We start from the raw sequence: 21,921 nt of genomic DNA, 5'->3' as shown, positions 1-21,921 counted from the left end.
TCATTGTTACATGGCCTCATCACATATGTGAGTGCTGTCTAGTTATAATTTTAGAAATGAATATGGTTATTTAGTGTTTTTAATTTAAATTTTATCCAGACATTTTGGCAGTCCAATTAAAATAAGTCAAAACAAAAGGATAACCATCACTGTAATTTTGCTCCAGTACTTCATATTGGAAAAGGAAAAAGTCGTTGTAGCACTGCACTACCGGATATTGTACTCAAGACATTGTACTTATTTTAACAGTTTTTCTAATAATGGTAATCCATGCCATGCCATCAGAAATGTGCATATTGTGTGTAAAGTATACATACTACATACTGCAGAAATAGTAAAAGTAGTAGGCCTATGTTAATATGCTATTCCGTATAATACTTGATTTTTTATTTTTATTTTTTGCTTTTTGTGAATTATCATTGCTCTGTCACTTTCAAATGAAAAAGACAAATGGTGTGTAGAGACATGATCCCTAAATCATTGACTGTCTAACACCTGACTCCTAAATCTCTGCATAGAAATCTATGAAAGATGAATGTTCTTTGCCAAATGTAGACCAAAGCATGACCCTGAGATATAAGAACAAGGAGGATACATTTTATTGTGTTTTCCTTTAGGACAATGCAAGATACAATGTACAGTAAACATAAAAAGGTACAAAAACAAAACGCAAAGTAAAAAAATGCTGAAGCTGTAGACCTTTAGATCTTTAAAAGAAATGCATACAAAATGTAGTTTTGGCTGCGCGCTGAATAATATCAATGCAAGGCCTTTTCTCAGTATGTCCAAGAGTACACTTGTATATCTTATGACAAGAGGGTTTTGCAAATATCTAACCAAACATTCCTTAAATCCAATGGACTGTAACAGAGAAACATTGTTATTTGATACATTATAAACATTATTATTTATTGTAGGCATCTTCACTTCCTGTCTGAGAATCCGACTTTGTTTGAAAAATCACTTGAGGAGTACTTTGAGTACTTTTTTTTTTAAATAGTCCAAATACTGTCCAAGCATACATGCTATACAGATCATATTTATAAAAAAAATAAATGAATAAGAACCCTTATAAGCAGTCTGTTGAGTGGATGCGTGATGAACGCAAACCTCAATTAATGTAAAATTCAATGTGACGCTCATCAAAACATTCTTGTAAGCAAGATGTCACTGGCCCCACGTGCTGTTTTTCGTGACTGTTAATTAAGGGGAGAAGAATGGTAATTAGTGCAGACAGCCGAGCAGAGACAGGGACAGAAAACAGTACGAGATTAGACCGTGGCAGCATGTTCCCTTTTTGCACTTGTTCATATCAAAGTGAACACAAAAAGGCACCCTGCCGCCTCACACCAAACACTGATGCATCTGATCAAAAATGCTAATTAACACAGAAAAAGATAAATAAAACCTACCAAACTCCTTTCAAGCACTTCATACATCACAGCTAGCACACATACAACTCTCTCCACCATAATCCATGCCTACAACAGGCCAACTTTCTTAAAATCCAGGTAAGGTCACATGAAATATTAGTCAAATTATTGATAAAATGTCTCAAATGTAACTAATGACAGGGTACTTCCTGTATCTTTTGACAAATTAATTGCCATGAATTTTCCACCAATCAATCATTTCTCCAACTAAATGTTTTCATCCATGAGTTTTCCAGGCTTGAAACTCAAAACTGGTTTCCCAAGCCCTGTAAATGACATCCGATGCAGTCGATCACATACATTCGTACAACTTTTGTCGTACACCAACACGACATTTAGACGCCCCAGTAAATCAAGCCATTCGCTGACGCAGGAAGCTCAAATGATTCCTCTTGAAGATGTTAATACATCTCGACATGCTGTGAGCCATTAAAGACACGATCAATCTATCTCGGCATCTGATCCGAGCCCCCGGCAGCTCGACATCCACAATCAGTGTGACATTTGTATTCACGGCGCTCTTCTCAAGCATCTGTAATTAACCGAGCACTTGGGTAATGTGATTTCACGTCACGCTTGTACTCCTCACACTGTGGGTGGGTGTGCTGGAGACGAGCGGTCCTATTCTTTTACACATTCTGTCAGCAACTTTTTAATTGTTATAAAGACGTTTGCAGCAGCGGCGAGCTGGGGTGGATATCCATTTGCTAGTTTCTAAACCTCAGCATGTGTACTCAAGCACTAAGGCTTGTTTTGAAAACAATGGCCTTGGAGACAAGGCTGCTCGCTTGAATTAAGTTGCAGTCCGTTTTTCAACAGAAATAACTAGTGTGTTTCAAGAACACTGCGCCTCACTAGTGCTGTTATGACAATGCAGTGCCACTGTGACATCATAATGAGCTGCTGTTAGCGGGAAGCTTCTCTGAAGTGCTAATTATCGTAAAAAGACTTGCTTTTCTTTCCACGGCGAAGACTTCTTCTAGTCCATTAGAGAGGTTTAATCATGTCTAACCTTACCTGACTGCATTCTCTTCTAACCAGACATATAAACAAACATTCCCTCTGTTCACCTTCACTTTCCACCGTTTAAAAACTCCCGTACACAAACCACCACAGAATACACCAAACAAACAGGAAAAATACACCCACAATCTTATTTTCGTAATGTAACATTCTTCTATTTCGATTCAGGAGCTTTAAGGGATGTTCCAGGTTCAATAATAAGTGTCTTGTACTTTGAAAACCAAACGGCCATTGCGATTTATAATGATAATAATTTGATTTGGACATTTTTTCGTACAATCTGGTTGGATAGGTTTATGGGTGGATCTTAATACTCAAAAGCATGTACATTTCAGTATGAATTTCAAATATACATGGACCATCAAAATCACGAAAGTGGACCTTCATTCTAAGATTTAGCCAAAAAAAAAAAAAGTGTGCTGCCATATGAACAACATACGAATTCATGGATCTTTGAATTCTTAAAGATGGAGCTTTGATGCTTATTTTTTCCTAAAAATCACAAATTTTTGGACATTCATGATAATTTTCTACACTAAGAGCATACAAATTCATTGACCTTTTAAGTTCATGAAGGTGGACCTTCATGCTAACTTTTTTCTACAAACCATTAGTTTCATACAAATCATGTGGTACAAATTCACTGATTTTAGAATACATGAAGGTGGACCTTCTTGCTAACTTTTTTCTTCTTCTTAAAATCATACAAATTCACAGATCTTTATGTTGGAACTTCATGTTTCTATCCTAAATACATACACAATCACTATAACTCATGAAGTAGTTACATTTTTCTCAAGAGATTTGTTTGGTTGAAATCATTTTCAACATCATTCCACAGAACCTGGAACATTCCTATAAATGCATCCCATACATTCTTCCATATAAACATAAAATCTTAATATTTAAATGTGATCACACATAAGGAAAACAGAAAAGAAAACAGCATTAAGCAAGAAACTACAGCAAACCTACTATACATCAGAGAGGGCCTTTTTAAATAAGAAAAGGTAAAGACATTTCAACTCTCATAAAAACTTCTCTTGATTAGAAACTCCTAACGCTCCTCATTTTCAACCAAAGTGAAAACCTCAGTTCTTATGTTCAGACTCTCAGTAAAACCATTCCAATTCAATGGCGTCATAAGTTTGAGTTTGAGGTGTGGAAAGTTAAACCTGTATATTCAGAATAAATCTAAAGCTAAAAATGAACATGTTAGATTAACCAAAACTGAAAAAGAAATCTGTCAGTGTTACAGTATGCAAGTGGATTGGGATTTAGGATAGAGTTTGCCATGGTAACAGTGGAATGTAGCGGGTGGATGTAGAGAAGTTGGCAGTGTGTGGTGTGGCGCTTATATAGCTGCAGATTTGCCCCACCATCTCAAATTTGTAATTTGACAGACTGATCTGTCAAATGCCTCAGAGAATTAGACATGCCCGTGCTTCCCTATTATTATCATATTGATTTACCATGGGTCTGTGAGGTCATTAAACCCCTTAAAGCAAGATGCGGGTCAGTAGGTAAAAAGAATGAATGCAGAAATCAAGTCATGGTTGGCTGGCAGACTGAAGGTGTTCATCTATCAGGGCATTCAGCATAACATACTGTATTTGAACACACATTGATATATTTTGAAAAAAAAAACAAAAAAAAAACGATTGGATAAAACCAGGCATTATTTGACATAAAATTATCCGAATTTTAAGTAAAAACAAAGATTTCTCCAATGCTATGGTTCTTAATCGTGAGATGCCTGTTTTTGTATTGCACATTTCCTCATTCCATCTGAGTAATGTCAAAAGTGAACAGGAGAAAGAAAAAGAAAAAGAAGAAAAAAAAAAGTAAAACAAAATACTGAAAAAAAGAAAGAGTAAAACAAAATACTGTTCCTGAAAAAAAGCATTACAATTTAAATAAATAAAGAACACATAATACAAAACTAGCAGATACACAAGTAATATAAGAACTAGTTTGACACTTAACAGTTCCCTTGTAAATAGGCGCATATTAAGAAAAAGAAGATTGTTAATGGAGCTTAGCAACATCCATCACAAGCGCTGCGCTGTAGTGAATCAACACATTTCTATAATGCCATCGTCAAACAGAGTTGTAAATGAGAGTGCAATGGCTTGATTTTCATTTTCAAATTTGAAAGTTAAAAACAAAATCACAAAAATTAAATTTTAAAATCCCATTATTGCATTTATTTATTTATTATTTTAAATGATCGCATTTAAATAAAACAATAAAATCAAATTTGGTCCAGTCACAATTAGGGATCCACATATATGCTATATAACGACAGAGCCCTGGTGTTTTTATTATAAAACTTTGTCATTTGATCGTTCCCAATTACTGCTGGCTTTTAATTAGAATCTAGATTTTTTTTTGTAATGTCAATAAATAAAAAATAAAAAAATCTGGGAGTGATAGGATGATGTTACATTAGATTACTTTTTTTTTTTAATATAATCTGGCATTATATGCGGAACAATAATGAGAAAGGAAGTGTCCATAGTTGCTAAAGGTGCAGCAATCAGCTTGGTTGAAAATGCATTTATGATATATATATATATATATATATATATATATATATATATATATATATATATATATATATATATATTGCATAACAGCAATGTGAAAGCATGTCCACATAATGAGAAAAATGTTGACAAGAATTATTTTTAAAAATCTGCTTCCAATTTTAAGAGTGTAGGAGATTATTCATCTGCCTAATTAACAGAGGCCTACAGAAAAAATTATCTTGGTAGAAAAAAAAGCTCAGAATATAGTAGTAGCCAATTACTACAGAACAACCAAGAATTTCAAGTTTTAAAAGAGAGTGACAAATTACAACTAAATGGCATCAATACAGTATTAAAAACTTTTTTAATTAAAAAAATTATAAATACAACAAAAAATAAATTATATGCTGATGAAGTACACTGCCTCTTTAAACCAGTGCATTCAAGAAAAAGCTAAAATGCATTGATTCACAACTAAAATGAACAACTTCATTCATCATTACTGTCCATGTGTGATCACACAACAACCAACAAGACAAAATAAAAAAATTCTGCTTAATAGAATATAACTGCAATCAAGCAGGTAATTAAAGTTTTAACTGTTTAACACTAAAATACTGTCCAGCAGAAAACTAAATCAAAGTAGTGTCAAACTCATTTAAGAGCTCACACTATTCATTAGAAAAAATATTTCAGCAGTCTTGAACATCAATTGTTTGATGCTGTTAGTGAATATTATTTGACTGAACAAGGGGGAAGTAATCATGAGCTCAGGCATCTATAAAGAAGAGAATTAAATATTGGACTATGGACTAAGATTTTGTGAATTCATTTCAATATCTTTGTTGAAAATGAAACATTATGATAGTAGTTTAAACTGCTTATTGTCTAACTTCAGATTCAATACTGCCCAGCAATATCGTTAATGTAAAAACTATCCTTGCATATTAATGTGCTTTTCATTGGGTTAAAAAAATCAAGTGCTTCCAGATATAACAATTAAATATACTTTGTTCTCAGTTCTGAAACCTCGTTTAGGTTTTGCTGAATACACTGTATTTATTTGTAGCCACAAAATAAATACTAACTCTAAAACAAACTACCGAATGTGTCTGTAAATCTTCTTTGGGGTGTGGTCACATTTTGGGCTCAATGTTATGTCACTACTTCCCTGGGATAAAATGTTAAACAAAACAAAAGATTTTCCAGTCCTGATTTCTTGAATGAACAGATTTAGCACACACAGAGCAGCAATATCTAAAGTCCTGTCCTCTCAAGCTGCCTACCCTCCTAATTTAAAAAGATTCACTTTGTAAACTAAACTTGGGTTTAAACCCAATAATTAAGTGGGCATGAGGTGATCTATGCATGTAGCTTTCACAAACTATTTTCCTTTAAAATGTTTTATTCATTTTGGCCTGTGCATATTTAAAGAATGGGGAAGACAAAAGCGACTTAAACATTAACAACCTGCAACAGGATGGTTGACTTGGTGAACTCTTTTGATGTGTTAGGATGTTACAAGAAAGCAGAAATACATCTCTAAGGAAGATATAATGCAACAACATCAACACAAAACAATAAAAAAAGAACAGTTTTTAAAAAACATTATGCTTTGTTTCTTTGAGCACACTCAATGCTAAGAGAACATTTGACGTTGTTTTGTTTTTTTGTTCAAAAATTTTTTTAAACAGGAATTTCTTGTTTACAAGTGCTTAAGATTGGATTCGCACTTTTGGCTATGCACCTATGCTGAAATGGTCTTTCTCACTGGTATTTGTTGTAACAAAAATAAGTTTGTTGCTTTCTGTACTTGTAGGCCTATGGCACTAAGTTGAAGTTTGGTATTTTCGTTGCTTCACTGGTATTTGACCGATTCTTCTTAACATTCGGTGAAAGATGTACGAAGGCACCCATTTGGCATAAAGTTACGGCAGGTATTTTGCTAAACATTCACCTGCATTAGTCTAGGTTTAATGTAAACTCCTTTCTAAAAGGCTCTGTCCCTCTCGTTTCAAACCAAAAGCCCCTCAGTCAGTTCGTCTTTTTACATTTTGATTACAATTGTGCATGTTTAAAACATTTTGGGGCAATTACTTTTTTCTCTCCAGGTAGTTAGATGGTACCCAGCCTTTACGTCCCTGTAAGCCATCGAGAACCTGGCAGTACCACCATCCATTTGGATTCTTCTCCAAAACTTCAAGACTAGTGCCCTCCGAGAAACCCATGGTCTCTTCGTCGCCACGGTAGTCAGCAATAGAAACGTAAACCTCTCGAAGGTTGTTGTGAATGATGTGTGTCTTCTCGATGGGCTTGGGTCTAACTGTAGATATTGGTATTCCGTTTCTCTGGGTAATCAAGGGGCTTGAACTTCCGGCGGGTGCTGTAACGGTGGTCCCAGACCTGACCCGTACATCAGTCACCACCTGCGGTCGAACAGTATTGAAGGAGGAGTTTCGCCTTACGCCGCCTGTGGACCTCATGTGGTCGCCTGCACCCAGTGATTCATTTCTTCTCAAAGACCCTGTGTGGATGTTGGTGTCTTTCAGAGGCTGTGGTTGAGATACAAACACTGACTGCGGTCGCACTGCTGCTTGACGGACACCGTTCCTCATCCGTACATCTGAACCGTTTAGCATTGTGGTAGGTTTGCTAAAACCCCCTGGTGGCTTGGATGGGATTGGTGGACTAGGGTTGCTCATACTCCTCAGGTTCTGCTGGTTTAGGTTGTTGAGTGCCTGAACACGCTGCTCATTTTTCTCAAGGCTGTTGGACTTGTTGGCGCTACCAAGATCAACAAGAGGGCCATCACGGGATTCTTGTAAACTCATGTTTTGGGTATGCTTGACTTGCTCGAAGTAGAAAGTAGGTGCCCATCCCTCATCATCGCCCCAACGGACATACCACCATCCACTTTCCTGCTTCTCCAGTACCTCAACCTCCACACCAGCTGGGAAGCTGACCTCTGAATCTTGGGCCCGTTCGTAGGCATCTGTGGTCCTGTAGAGCACACTTTCATGGTCGGATTCCCCTCCTCGGCTACCTTTGGAATAGACACTGGAGAGATCGGAGGTACTTCTTGAGGAGACGGAATCCTCAGAGGACACAACGGAAGCAGTCTCGGAATCTTCACCACCACGTACTGCACGGATGGGGCCTTGTCGAAGACTTCCAGTGGGCCGAAGCTGGCGGCGTAGGCTGCTGATGTCCATTCTTTCAGGACTTTGTGGCTCTGATTTTGTAAGTAGAGGTTTGGGTCGCACCACTGGTTTGGGCCTGGCTAAGGGACTTTGACCAACCCGAATCTCAACATCTTTTCGCATTACAGGCTCTCTTTTGGGATTGCGTCCTGATTCATCTGATGATGACTTGTGGCTGTGTCTCTCAGCACGGCCAAGAGAGTGACTCCGGCTTAGATCCGGCGTTACTTTCCGGAGGGACTTCCCTCCTCCAGAGGAGGCCCCAAAGGGTTTACGACCCAGCGTGAGACTCCTTGGGGTATCTGAATCGCAACCACTGGCAAAGTCATTGGAGGAGAACCTAAACCCTTCATTTTCATAAATGACTTCCTCCTTTTTGACATCCTCCAATTTCTCCAACGAGTTTCTTTTCCTCAAGGGGGAGGTCATCACTTTTAGTAAAGGCGATGCTTTGCCAGCTTGTGCAATTCTTTCGGCAGCTGCTGGGTTGCTTTTAATTTCAAACTTACGGGGCTCTGGTTTTGGGGAATTATTGATTTTTTGTTTTGGAGGATTACTGTCCAGATCGGAGTCAAAACCAATGGCGGGAACATCATATTCTGGCTCCTCATAGACACGCTGAGTAGGAGATTCTGGAGCTTTGTGTGCAGAGCCAGGCAGAGAAGGTGATTCCTCCGAGTCTGGTTTCTTGACCGGTGGAGCAGGGGGCGGAACTTTAGGGCGGGTAAGTGTGCTGGTTCGCCGGCTCAGGTTGGGCTTCTTGCGTTTATCGATAAAGGAGCAGGGTGCCCAGCCCTCCATATTCCCGATCTGGACATACCACCAACCACTAGAATTCTTCTCTATGACCTGAAGACCACATATTACGTTTACTTAATACAATGGAATATATATTTATTATACAGTGGGTTTCAAACATCACTAATTACCACTAATTAATATGCTTATCTTACAATGAATGTCACCAATTTGTTTGCATTATTAAAGTGTGCATAAAATCCTTAATTCCTAAATATTTCTCTTCAGAAATATACAGTATAATTCTACTTTTTTAAAATGTTCTCATTAGTCAAAAGATGTTCCTATTTAGTTTTTGAAAAATAAAATAATCACATTTTATAGTAAGAATGTATCTGCCTTACATCAGCCTTTTGTCCTCCACGGAAGCTGATGCCATCTGAGATACTGGACTGAAACTCTGCTATGGTGTAGTACTCCGCTTCCACAGTAGGGGCCTCTGGAGGTTTGGGTAACTGGAATGCCTTGAGTATTGAAAAAAAAGACAGTACTGGCTAATAAGTAAATGCTGCTCTCTATGAATTCAAAATATCAATAAATGATTTTGATCTGCTTACCAGATTTGTATCTCTTCGAGGAGGAGGTTTCTGCCTGAGGTTTGGAGATCCTGTCAGGTGAATACAAAACATTTTATTAACTGTCTCTCAGGTCAAGACAGCAAATATTAATTTAGCTTAATCAAATTTAGAACTTGGAAATTAGGAAAGTTTGCAGTTTTGCTTTTCGCAAAAACTTTTTCAGCATTTTCAAAAAAGGTCAAATTGGAGCCAGACTGGATTACAGTGCCATCACTAATCCTCATTAAGAGAGAGAAGTTAAGAGACATGTTCCAACACACTCAAGCATGCGTTCACAACAAGCATAGAATAAAATAAAATGTAGTGTGGGAAATGCAATGGCCTGGTTATGACTGACAATAATGATAGCAATAGCCAGTGAGAAAACAAAATGTGAAGCTTAAAATGAACATAGTCTCTTTAAATGTCATGATTTGACTTTTTAGTTTTTTAGGTTTTTAGCATAATGTGCCATGCACACAGCACATCAGTCACTGCAACCTGCAAGTTTTAGCCAACACCAGGAATTAAGAACCTGTTAAAGTGAAGTAATAGTCTGTTCACCATCCACAACAAAACAGATTTATAAGAATGAAAGTCGAGTAATGTGAGTGGTACAGCACTATGGGATTTGTTTTATAAAAAAAATTCCAGTTGTATAGTGTACATTTGCCATTAGACAAACAAGTAAGCACAAGAACAAACAAACGGCAAACAAACAGCAGTTGACAGGCTGAATGTTGAGCAACAGAGACAGTGAATGTGTCACTATCGAGGTACACAACACCCGGACAAAATGTTAGGAAACATCTGTTTACCAAAAATAAATGTTACCTATGGCATCAAATCCTATGTGCAAAAATAACAGGAAAATAAACATATTCATTATATAATTTATGGCTATATAATTGTACAATTAAATAGAAAAATAAAATTATATATTTAGTTCAATTATAGCTATTTATTTTTATTAGAAAATAATATAATACAATTTAATTATAATTATGTCAGAAATGTTTTGAAGTGAATAAATACTTCAAGTTATATATATATATAATACTCTGTACTCACCTATCTCAACTCTGTGTGGTGCCACCCGGGCTATAGCAGGTGACCCCGGCTCTGGCCTGCTCTTGTTCTCTTGTAGGGCAGCACTAGATCCAGAGTTCATTCCCAAACCAGTGACCACTGTAGGTGCCACTCCAGCCTCTAGGGCATGTGTGATAGGTAAACTGATTTCACTTTTGGAGATGTGGCGCTCAGGGCTGGTGGCCTCTCCGTCAGTTTGAATGTCCTTCTCGCTTACAGCTTTCTTGTTGAGGAGGTTACTGATCTCCATTATGTTTCCGATGATCTCCACAGGGCCTGTCAGCGTCTTCTTCCTTGGGGAAAGGTCATCTTTCAGTTTCTTCAGGTATGAGGCTGGGGCCCAGCCCTCTTTACCCTGATACCTGCAACACATTAGTACCAGTATTATCTTTCCAGACATGGAAATAATAAATCAGTAAATAAATACTAATGAATTGTATAACTCGATGAATTTACCATTCTCATACTGACCACTAGAGGTCAGCATAATGTTTTTAGTAATATGAAGTTGTACTGCTATTTATGTACACATTATCTCCCCCTTATGTTACACTGATGTAACATACAGACTGATGTATACGCTCAAACAGCTTGTATGTATAGATATATATATATCTTATTGCAATGAGGAAATTGAAAAAAAGATCAAATCTTAAACAGCACCTAGGGCCAGACTGATTACCTGATGTACCACCATCCCTCCAGGTTCTTCTGGATGACCTCCACGGTAACTCCTTTCTCGAACCCGATCTCATCTTTTCCCTGACTGTTATACGCCTGGACAGTGACATATTTCTCCTCTAAAAAGACAGATAAGGGAAAAAAATAATGAGAAGGATTTTTTTTTTATCCTGTACTTGGGCCTATGCCTTTTATGCGGTCTGAAGGAGGATATCAAATGGATTCAAATGCTAACGTTCAAACATGCAAATTTTAGGACTTTACTTTAGGAAACCAGAGCAGAAGTAAAACCACAAAGTTTGCAGTAAGACCCTTCCAACACTCACCCTTCACCACAGGCAAAATAACACAATCATCTCACAATCCGTCATTAATATTAAAACTAACAAATCCTCCAGGAGACAGTGGGACTGAAGTAACTAGAGCAACACACCCCGAGACACAATAATAATGGTAAGCCTCCATATGAAATACCTAGTAGAGTCAATCAATCAGAAGTCAAAAGAAAAAAAAATGCTTTGCGTTAGAAAATGTGAACCTTTTCAGGAATATAAAGACTTTTTTCACTGTAACATTATCATGACAATTTTCTTCTATAATTCATCCTAAAATACAAATTACTTCAATGCATCTGGACATCTTTTTTTTTAAATCAGCATATATTAAAGGTAGGGTATAGGCAATTTCATAGAGGCTAGAAATAGCAATCGAGCTTTGTTTGAATGCATAAGATACCACCCTCCCTGCAAATTACTCTCCAAAGCCTTGTGTCCTTTGACCTTGTGCTGAAATATGACCTGGACAGGTTTAGTTAGATTCACCCAGTAAAAATACTTCAATTTCGCATTGAACCCTCCTGAGATCCTATAAAGCACTTCTCTTCCCAAAAAAGCTCACATAAATCATCATTCAGCACTGTTTACATACAACATATCTATGTTTAACATCTACATATCAAACTCTGAAGTCTTTTCCTTTGTGACTAAAGCTTACAGTCTGCTCCGAGCAATGCTATAAATTTAGATTTAGTGAGAAAAAGAAATAGTGCTGATAAAAGATATTTTAGTAGTGGGAGAAGTGTTGAAATACATAAACAACCACAAAAAAAGAGATGAATGTCTAGTATATCTAGTTTTTCTAAGCAGTGAATAACTTAGTCTGCCAACAACAGATTACATGAGGTCAGGGCAGTCACTCTCACACTTAATGTTTTCCCAGCAGCCGACAAGCTGGGAAATCTGATAATTGAACATACTTTACGACAGAGAAGAAACTACCCTGACCTACAACCAACATTAAACTTTATCACAGGCATCTCCTTTTTGAGAATTCGAGTTCCGCAGAAGAAAGTCATAGTGTGGATTGATAAAGACCAACAGAAGTGAGAGATGTCAGGGTAAAAATGCAAGAGCCAAAAAAAACATTTAAAATAAATAAATGCCTTAAAACACGTTTTCCACTAGTCAGCAGTATTTGCATGAAGGACTGTTCTGGGTGGTGGAAAAAGTCAGGTGAGTCCAGAACACATTACTTCAGTTTTGCATGCACTTGTGGACCAATGTACCAACAAAGGAATTTTCTCCCTCCGCCTCTGTGACCTAAAAACCACTGCTATATGTACAAATGAGTTAAAAGAGAGAAAGATATTCTGGCCACAGATCATTCTAACTATCACATTGATCTTTCTGAATCTCCCTTGCTTTAACAAGTCACACAAGCTAACCAAATGCCAAATGCTCTCTGACTCATAGTGTGTATACAGTAAAAAAAAATAAACAGGATTAAATGCAGTCACACACAGCGAGCCAATGACCTACTTCTATACTTTCCACTGTGAGTTTCCAACAACTTCTCCAATGATGCAGAGCAAAGTAAGGGAGAAATAATGAGGGAAAGGTAGCCACAGAGTTACTGTAACAGTGTCACATTCAATCTGAAACCAGATTTTTTTTTTTTCAAATCTACACAAGTCCCTGTGAAAAACAATCCATGTAAAATGTTAATCCGATTCCATCCAGCATATCAGTTAAAATGATGATTAGTGCTGGTTATCAAAACAGATGTTTGACCAGACTCATCCCATAAGACCTGGGATTTCATATCTTATTAGTATGGGGAGATATTCACCCAGTCCCAGACAGGTTATCATTCATCCACCTGCCAATGCATCATGGAAAAGCTCTTTGCATGTGCTTCCACCGATACCAGATCCAGCATGCTCTACTTAGAGCTATGTTCATGGTGTCCATGGTATGTTAGCATACTCCAACGCTACACAAATGGAAAACTGCATGAATTACAACTCTAAAGCTTGGAGGTCCATTCTTCTTGTGACTCAACATGAAACGGCAGATCTCCAAGGAGACTCCTCATCATACAAACACACATTTCCAGCAAAGGTCTAGACATTAATACCCATTTGAGGTCTGGGTGTTTAGAATCAAACACTGTGATTTTGAAAGGTCAAACCTCATGTGTGAATCAGCTCATCCTCTACCTCGAGTTTAGTGTTTATGCACTGTTTATATCAATTATTTGACATGTAGCCAAATTAGAGGATGCCAGATCTTATTAAATTCAGCTGAATTCTGCATTCTGAATTAGACATTATGACGTTCTATCTCTGGCAGAACACCAACAAAAGAATGATTTAATTTTAAAGAATGTTTTTTGCCCATTCACTGGAAGTCAATAGAGGGGTCCAAAACAACATTGGTCCTCAATGACTTGTGTTGTATGGAAAAACAAATATTCTTCAATATATATTTTTTTGGTGTTCTGCAAAAGAAAGAATTCCATGAAGGTTTAGAATGTCATGAGGGAGACTAGACATCCTGACTGAATTTAGATTTTTGGGTGAAGTATCTCTTTAAATTGTCTTTACTGGCAAAAGTCATTTGGTCATTACAAAAGTAAAAAGATCAAGCTTGCTGACCGGCATATTTTTTGTTCCACCAGTTAAACAAGCAACAAATCAGTACTAACTTCCATAAACCAGTCTTAAAGGGACAGTTCACCTAAAAATGAAAAATTGATGTTTATCTGCTTACCCCCATTCTCAACAGTCAGCGCTTGCTTTACTGCAGATCGCAGACTTTTAAGTGCATTAACACTACCTATCTCTCAAATGGACCACTGACACTCTATCTACTATCTCAATTAGGAGTGTCAGTGGTCCACTTGAGAATTAGGTGGCCGTAATGAACTTATAATTTTGCAGTCTGCATGAAGCAAGACCTAAGACGACCACGGGTCACATGATGGCTGCTGAGAATGCGCTCAATGAATCGGGGGTAAAAAAAAAAAAAAGAAAAAAAAAATGGTCACACTTTATTTTAGGGTCCAATTCTCACTATTAACTAACCATTAAATATGACTTTTGCCTCAATTAACTCCTTATTTGCTGCTTATTAATATTTTATAAGGTAGTTGTTAAGTTTAGGGTATTGGGTAGGATTAGGGATGTCATGCATTACATGTACTTTATAAGCACTAATAAACAGCCAATATGTTAATAATAAACATGCTAATAAGCAACTAGTTATTGGTGTGAATTGGACCCTATACTAAAGTGTTACCAAAAAAATTATATAAATACTGTTCAGTTTCTTGCACAGACAGATCGTTTCATGTCTTTACACATCAATGTATCGTCACGAGACGCAGGGTTTCATTTGGTTTTGTTTGTGTATGTTTTTTTTTTTTTTTTTTACTCTCAAAGCTGTGATTCCCATTCACTTCTATTATATGACTGACAGACTGCAACGGTTTGTGTTAAAAATCTTTGTTTGTGTTCTACTGAAGAAACAATGTTACCTACATCTTGGATGCCCTTGGGGTAAGCAGATAAACATAACATAAGAACAAGATTCTGCATCTCTGGTACTGTATTGCCATACATTAATTTTCTAATCTATATATCACACTACAATATTTCAGAATTATTATATTCTTCTAAACCAGTCTTCATCCTAAAAAAATCTTTAAAATAGCTTATCTGCTTTATTTTAAAACTGTTTCCTTCATCTAAAAACAATCTTAATTATCTTATCCATACACATATAAACACAAGCAGAGACATAAAGCTAGCAAAGTATAATAAAGATTTTATGAAGGCTTGCATATGAAACAGGCCACCCAGCATGCTTTGGGAGCCAGTTCCAGAGGTTGGATCCAAAAAGAGAGTTTAGGTTTCTAAAGAGTGTGTTTGTGTGCTGGTTTACACAGTGATTAGCTTAAAATAGCACACAAACACACTCTTTAGAAACCTAAACTCTCTTTTTGAGACACACAAAGGCACCACGCAGATTGGTCACATAGGTGAGTGCTTGCAGGCATGCGTGATTGCATGTGTGTTCACCTCGACTCTGTTGGCGGTTGACTATTCCCCCTAGCGTCCATCTCCGGTCGAGCCTCTTCAGGTGAGCCTTACGTCTCTTAGTGACTGACACGGATGAATGAGGACAGCAGAAAGAGAACAGAGACATGACAAACTCAACATAAACAACTCAAGAGGAACACTGGTATTAGTGTCATGAAGGCATTATTACATGAAAGAAAAGAGTTTCGCGATTGGTTAGGAGGGTTCTTGTCTTGAACAATGATGGCAAAGCAAAGGAGGACTTGGATTAATACATGTGTTATTAGATTTTAGTGGCGCATGTTATACTGTGGGATGGTAAAGACTATAAAAAATGTATGGTGTTTTAAATTTTTATTGTGTTTACAGAATGGAAACTTCATATATTTTACAGAGGCTTTACCACTCATCAACTCACAGATTCAATGCCAAAGAAAAGTCGAACTAAAGACGGTCTAGTTCAAGTAAAGTTCAGCTTCAAAAAACAGCTACAGCTGCATCCAAAGGCCATTGTGGCCATATGGGAAGGTAAATTACTCCTCAGGAATCAATAAATTGTGTGCATGTGTGAGGATGTATCGATCCGTCTTAGACAAATAGAGTAGCGAAAGCTTTATCTCCAGCCTGACCACTCCTAATCTTACACTTTGAGTCTTTTTTAATGGCATAAATTTCAAAATGGAGCTAAAAATGTGGTTGGGTAAAACAGGAAACTCAACCCAGGAAATGCTGATAGCAGCAGATGATTGAAGTTTGGACCGTAGAGGAGGACATATTTATAATGATATGGTTCTTAATGTGTGTTTTAACTTTAAATGTGGTAGAAATGACACAGTGGTGGGGATTTTCATTAAACAAATAAATATTGTTGGGGGGAAAAAAACTATGAACAAATAAACTAGTTAATAAAAACTCATACATAAATAGATTTCTGTGGAAATGTTTTAAAAAGTCCACAGGGCCAAAGGTTCTAACAGTTGAAGAAGCACCCAGATCCAATGTGGTGCTCAGTTATGATATGCTATGAAATAAAACCAATGTACTAGTGCAACCTCTTAGAGAACTTACTTATTATGAAGATTTAGTAGATTCAAAGAAATAGTATCAACACTTTCATGAAGGAGCAAGAGAGCTGCCATTCTTTTCTTCATTTCTCCTTCTGCAATCGATGATCTCTCACAGTCCCAAAGCCCTCACTCCTTCTCATAATCAAGTGGAAGTTGCGCAAGGAAAATGTGGGATACAAATTTTATCCTCCAAGATAGATATATTTTGTATTGATTGTTCAATGAATGTGTAGTAAATCACCGGTGTTGGTCAAGACTTCTTGGGATATAAGAATGTTTTTGCAGATGTTCAAAAGGTGTATGAGAGTATGAGAGAGTATATTTAGTGTGTCCTACCTTCTCCAGATCTAGATGTTCCCAAGTCCAGATCATCTCTGGTGCCGCTCTGAGAGTCCAGGTACGTGGCAGGAACCCAGCCTTGTTCTTCAGCTGTGCTTACAAACCACCAGCCTACAGACACAACAGAAGAAAAAATATAGATAAAGTATTATTTTTGACCTAATACAATGTGAAATCCTGAGCATGCATTAGATGAAATGATCTTGTTTTAACCACCCGGACAGACAGACTATATTTACAGAATGCTTTGCAAACAAACACTAATGCACAAACATTTGGTTTTCACTAAACTGGTAGGAGGCAATGTTTTGGCTCCAGTCATGCTCACAAACACAATCTCTCTGCTGTTGTTTAGTTTCAGGCGATGTGTTTTTGAATTCTGTGCACTTCCTGTGTAACATTTGGGATCAATTAGACCTGAGACTATCATAAATATCACAGCGGCTGGACATGGTTTTATTTGTATGCACAGTCAAACACGAGGAAGGTTGGATGTGTCTGACATGCTTTATGAGCTAATATTCATGTGCATGTGTGTATCGATTAAATGTGTCTTTCGGTTTCTCTTTCATGTGTCTGAATAAGTGCTGAACTTGTCAAATGTAGTTTCAGCATTGTGATTTGTTTCTGAAATGTGGATTATGATGTTTTTTCACATTTCCACTAAACATGATTCTGAGCAGCTTTGAAAACAAAGCAGCAAAAAGTGATATACCAAGAGAGATACAACCTTCATGGAAAGGTCACTTGGGTAAATCATCTGGGTAATGGAATTAAAATCATATATGTGGCACACTTGCATAAAAATGTAAAGCCAACAGAAGCGAACGCCAACGGATGAAAATTCTAAACGCTTCTCCAGCTGAAAACCAGATCCTTCTGAACAAGCCTGTTGCCAAGGTAACAAAGTATTACTGGCAAGCTGTTCATAACAGTGTGATGTCATCAGTCAACGATAATCTAGCTCTGACATCATAATAATACAGAAGCAGGTCTTTTGCAGGGTGCTAAGTGATTAACACCAAATGTTCTAAACTCCCACTTGGGCCAATAATGACCTCATAATACTGTAATGTATTCCAGAATACATGTATTCACCCACATCACACACATCAAACGTGTAAAAATGCCTGCATATATATATAAAGAGGTTGTGGGTTCAATTCCCAGGGAACACAAGTTAGGTAAAAACTGTTAGCCTGAATGCACTGTAAGTCGCTTTGGATAAAAGCGTCTGCTAAATGCATTAATTTAATATATTGCAATATGTACCCTTGAAGACCAATGCCCCATATCCAGTTCATCATCTGAAACGATCATTTACTGCATCTTTCCTTTCAAACCATACTTTGTACAGTGGCTTTGTAACCGTTTACAGTCATGGAATTCTTGTATATCCTTTGCAATGGTGAAAATGCCACACCGACCTGTGGTGGACATAATTATCATGTTCAGTGTGTTGGAAATAGACTGTGGTCTTGTCTGTGACCATAAACCAAGATCTATAGCTATGCCAAATCTCAAGTTGAGACCCAGACCATGTTTATGTGGTCTCAAGACCAGAAGATAAAGATTTCAACTTTGGTTTAACCTAATATAATACTAAAATACTAAAAACAAAACAACATCCAAATTCAGTGTAGGGGATTTTTTTGCTCATTTATTCAGAAAACTGACCTCAAATCTCAATTGAAAGGCAAGTCTCATCAGTACTTTCCATTGTTTGTTTGTTTTTTTTGACATAACTTAATAATTTTATTCAACTAGGATGCATTAAATTAAAAAGAAAAAAGTAAAAAAAAGTATTTAAAAAAAAAAAAGTATTTTTTGAGCAGCAAATCAGCATATCAGAATGATTTCTAAAGGTGTGACGCTGAAGACTAGAGTAATGATGCTGAAAATTCAGCTTTGCCATCAAAGGAATAAATTATATTTCAAAATATATTCAAATAGAAAACAGTTACTTTAAACTGTATTATTATCTTTACAATATTTCTGTTTTACTGTATTTTTGATCAAACAAATGCTGCCTTGGTGAGCATGAGAGACTCCTTTAGAAAACTTTTTTTAAACACAGACCCCAAACTTTTGAAATCTAATATAGATTTTAAACTCCAAAGAAATACTGACTCTCATTTTTAAAACTGAATACTGTTGCCAATAGTTGGAAATCATACAAAGAGAGATGAAAAAACATACTAGTTCTACATGTAGATCTAAGTCAGTGTGCCAACAGATCAGAACAATGCTTACATACAGAAATCATAAGATACATTTTAGCCAAATAGACCACACTGACATCCATACCACCATGACAGAGCAAATCTTTCTCACAAACTCATGAGTAGTATGAATTTGCTAATGAATTTGTGAGCGAGCTGAGATAAGGCTGTGGCCACCCTGCCTGACTGACCGTCTTTGTATGAGATACTGTTTCCCTGTTCGAGCACACCAGGAACCATCTACGGTAAGCACAGAGGGTCAATTCAAACAAAATGCTAAATGGCAAGGGTTGGACGCAGTTTAGCCATCACAGAGATGCTTTTCATTGGATCCGGCTTGTGTTTGTTTATATATTGCGTATATGCTGTAGGTGGGTTTCATCGGCCTTCAGTACAACATTTGAGGTGCACTTTCATTAAAACCTAAAAAAATGAAAAGCACTTTTAAGATATTTGTTAAAAATTATGTTTACAAACAAACTGTAAGATGGACACTAGTCTTATTGCTAGCTTGATATAACATCCACACCATTAGGTGTCAGTATACATCTAAGATGACATCAAAGAAAAAAATTAAAAGTATATTAAATACTGAACCTCTAATCAAGAAATAATGAATACTGACTCGGTTCCTCTGATCTGAGCTCAACTGGGAGCTCAGATTGATATAATGCGATATGTCTGCCAAATTTCAAAGCTAAACTCTTGCTTAACAGAGCAGAAACAAATTCTTTCACCAAAACAAAAGACACGCAGCAACACAAGACAGACAGCAGGAATGCTTCTCTGATGCTGAAACGATGTACTCCTCTGAATTCCTCTGCGGTTCAGGACGTTACGATCGTCTCACACAAAAACAGACAACAGAAGCCTTTCTGCTGAGATACAGGTGGGCTTGCTCTTCAAAGCAAACGATCTAGGCTTTTCTGAGAAAGATGGTGTTCCTGCAAAACAGACTGATAAATCGTGTGTATCTGCTTCTGAGAAATGTTTCTTCTGAAAGCTGCATGTGTGTGCCATGAACTTTGTTCTGATACACATGGTAGTGGGTCATGTGAGCTTTTGTTGATTTGGTTTTGGTGTTAAATGTTGTCAGATGTTGTGCACATTCACTTTTGTTGCACTGACTAGACTAGAGCAACATGCACATTCATCAAAATATCTCCTTTCGTGTTTAATGGAAGGAATGAAAACATGGGTTTGCACTTACAAAAGGGTTCAGTGCAACTAAAAATCCATATTTCACCTGATATTTGTGTGTATATATAATATTATCAAAACGATGCTTGTGTTTGAGCAATTCAACATGTCAACTAAACCAATTGTATGACTTTTGGATCATTTGTTCAGTTAGAGAATTGAAGCTACAAAAGAAGGAAAGGAAGAACGAACAGACAAACAATGAATAACTGGGTGAAAGAAAGAATGCACAGAAAAAAGAAAACAAGAACTGATGAGCATTCAAAAAGAAAACAAGCAAAAAAAATTAAAAATGAATGCACTAAAGATATAAAAACAGCTTTGCTACAGCTGTTCAGTCAACTCAGCTCACTTTTACTCATTTTTCTCAGACTCTGCTGTTTTTGATTATTTTGTTTCGCTTTAATTTGAGTGTCTTTTAATAAAGACATATACTGTAATACACTAAAGGCCTGAAAACGAAGCCTTGATTATGAAGTCATAATGCCCACAGGCATTATAAATGCCAACAATCCCAACATTAACGGTTTTCAGACATTTCGTCCTCCCTAGTCTTCAATATTTGGCCATGACACTGCTGAATGACACTTATTGATTTGTGCTCAGGTGAGATATAGTTTTGATATTTAGCTCTTATGGTCCAAAATACAAATTCATTACGAAATATGAAAATACAGAAAACTGAAATGAATGAGAGGAAAGTAAAGGCAAGAACTGAGAGCAGCTGAACGAAAAAGACAAAGAGAAAAGGGAGTGAACAGATGTTTGGCCTGAACTTCAAAGCTGAAATATTCAGCACACATTCCCTCCATCCACACCAGCAAAGAGGAGAAAAAAACCCAGACATGCAAAAACACACGAGCCTTTCACTTTCTTATTTTGGAGCTGAAGTAGCAAACAAAAATGAAAAGAATGTATGAAAACATTCTTATATTATTGTATTAATATATAAGTGAATGTTGTTGTAGATGCGTTACACACAGAGAGAGAGAGAGAGAGAGAGAATAATGCTTAAAATAGGTCCAGAAGTGAAAGAAGGAAAAAGAAGATGAAAAAAAAAAAATCTAAATGGAACACATTGCTTCTATTACGTTTACACTCTGGCCTGCAATCATTCTTGACAGAAAAGAGAGAGAAAGAAACCATTAATTTACTTTGAACTACAGCAGCCAGACACTATATATATATATATATATAATTTACAAAATGATTAACTTTACAATTACATTATGAAATCATTTTTAAGAAAACAATATTATATTCTAAAAGGACACAAAGAAAAAACACAAAGCAAAGACAATGAAAATGTCTAATGAAAATTTTCACTTTAAAAAAAAGTTGTCTTTTCAAGGCTTCTAAATACTGAATTCTGCTTCGTCATTACAGGAATAAATTACATTTTAAAGTATATTTCACATAAT

The 21,921-nt window shown here is 36.7% G+C and overlaps 1 protein-coding gene across 6 annotated transcripts in view; it reads right to left on the bottom strand.

Moving 5' to 3' along the window:
• Positions 1–577: 577 nt before the first annotated feature.
• The window catches only part of sh3pxd2aa (SH3 and PX domains 2Aa), an 88,933-nt gene continuing 67,589 nt past the window's right edge, over positions 578–21,921 (bottom strand). For 2 of the 6 annotated variants that reach the window (XM_052545562.1, XM_052545564.1), the window contains 8 exons: positions 17,076–17,189; positions 15,673–15,756; positions 11,314–11,431; positions 10,614–10,993; positions 10,377–10,391; positions 9,543–9,592; positions 9,330–9,449; positions 578–9,036 (listed from right to left, as the gene is read on the bottom strand). In XM_052545562.1, coding sequence (XP_052401522.1) covers positions 7,081–9,036; positions 9,330–9,449; positions 9,543–9,592; positions 10,377–10,391; positions 10,614–10,993; positions 11,314–11,431; positions 15,673–15,756; positions 17,076–17,189 — 2,837 coding nt within the window. In that variant the 3' untranslated portion in view covers positions 578–7,080. The remainder of the gene's footprint in view (positions 9,037–9,329; positions 9,450–9,542; positions 9,593–10,376; positions 10,392–10,613; positions 10,994–11,313; positions 11,432–15,672; positions 15,757–17,075; positions 17,190–21,921) is intronic. The other 4 variants (XM_052545563.1, XM_052545565.1, XM_052545567.1 and 1 more) reach the window with 3 other exon arrangements.

The sequence above is a fragment of the Carassius gibelio genome, chromosome B1, assembly GCF_023724105.1.
Source record: "Carassius gibelio isolate Cgi1373 ecotype wild population from Czech Republic chromosome B1, carGib1.2-hapl.c, whole genome shotgun sequence".
Classification (NCBI taxonomy): Eukaryota; Metazoa; Chordata; class Actinopteri; order Cypriniformes; family Cyprinidae; genus Carassius; species Carassius gibelio.
The sequence above is the reverse complement of the archived record's forward strand: the minus strand, read 5'-3'. Positions and strand labels throughout refer to the sequence as shown.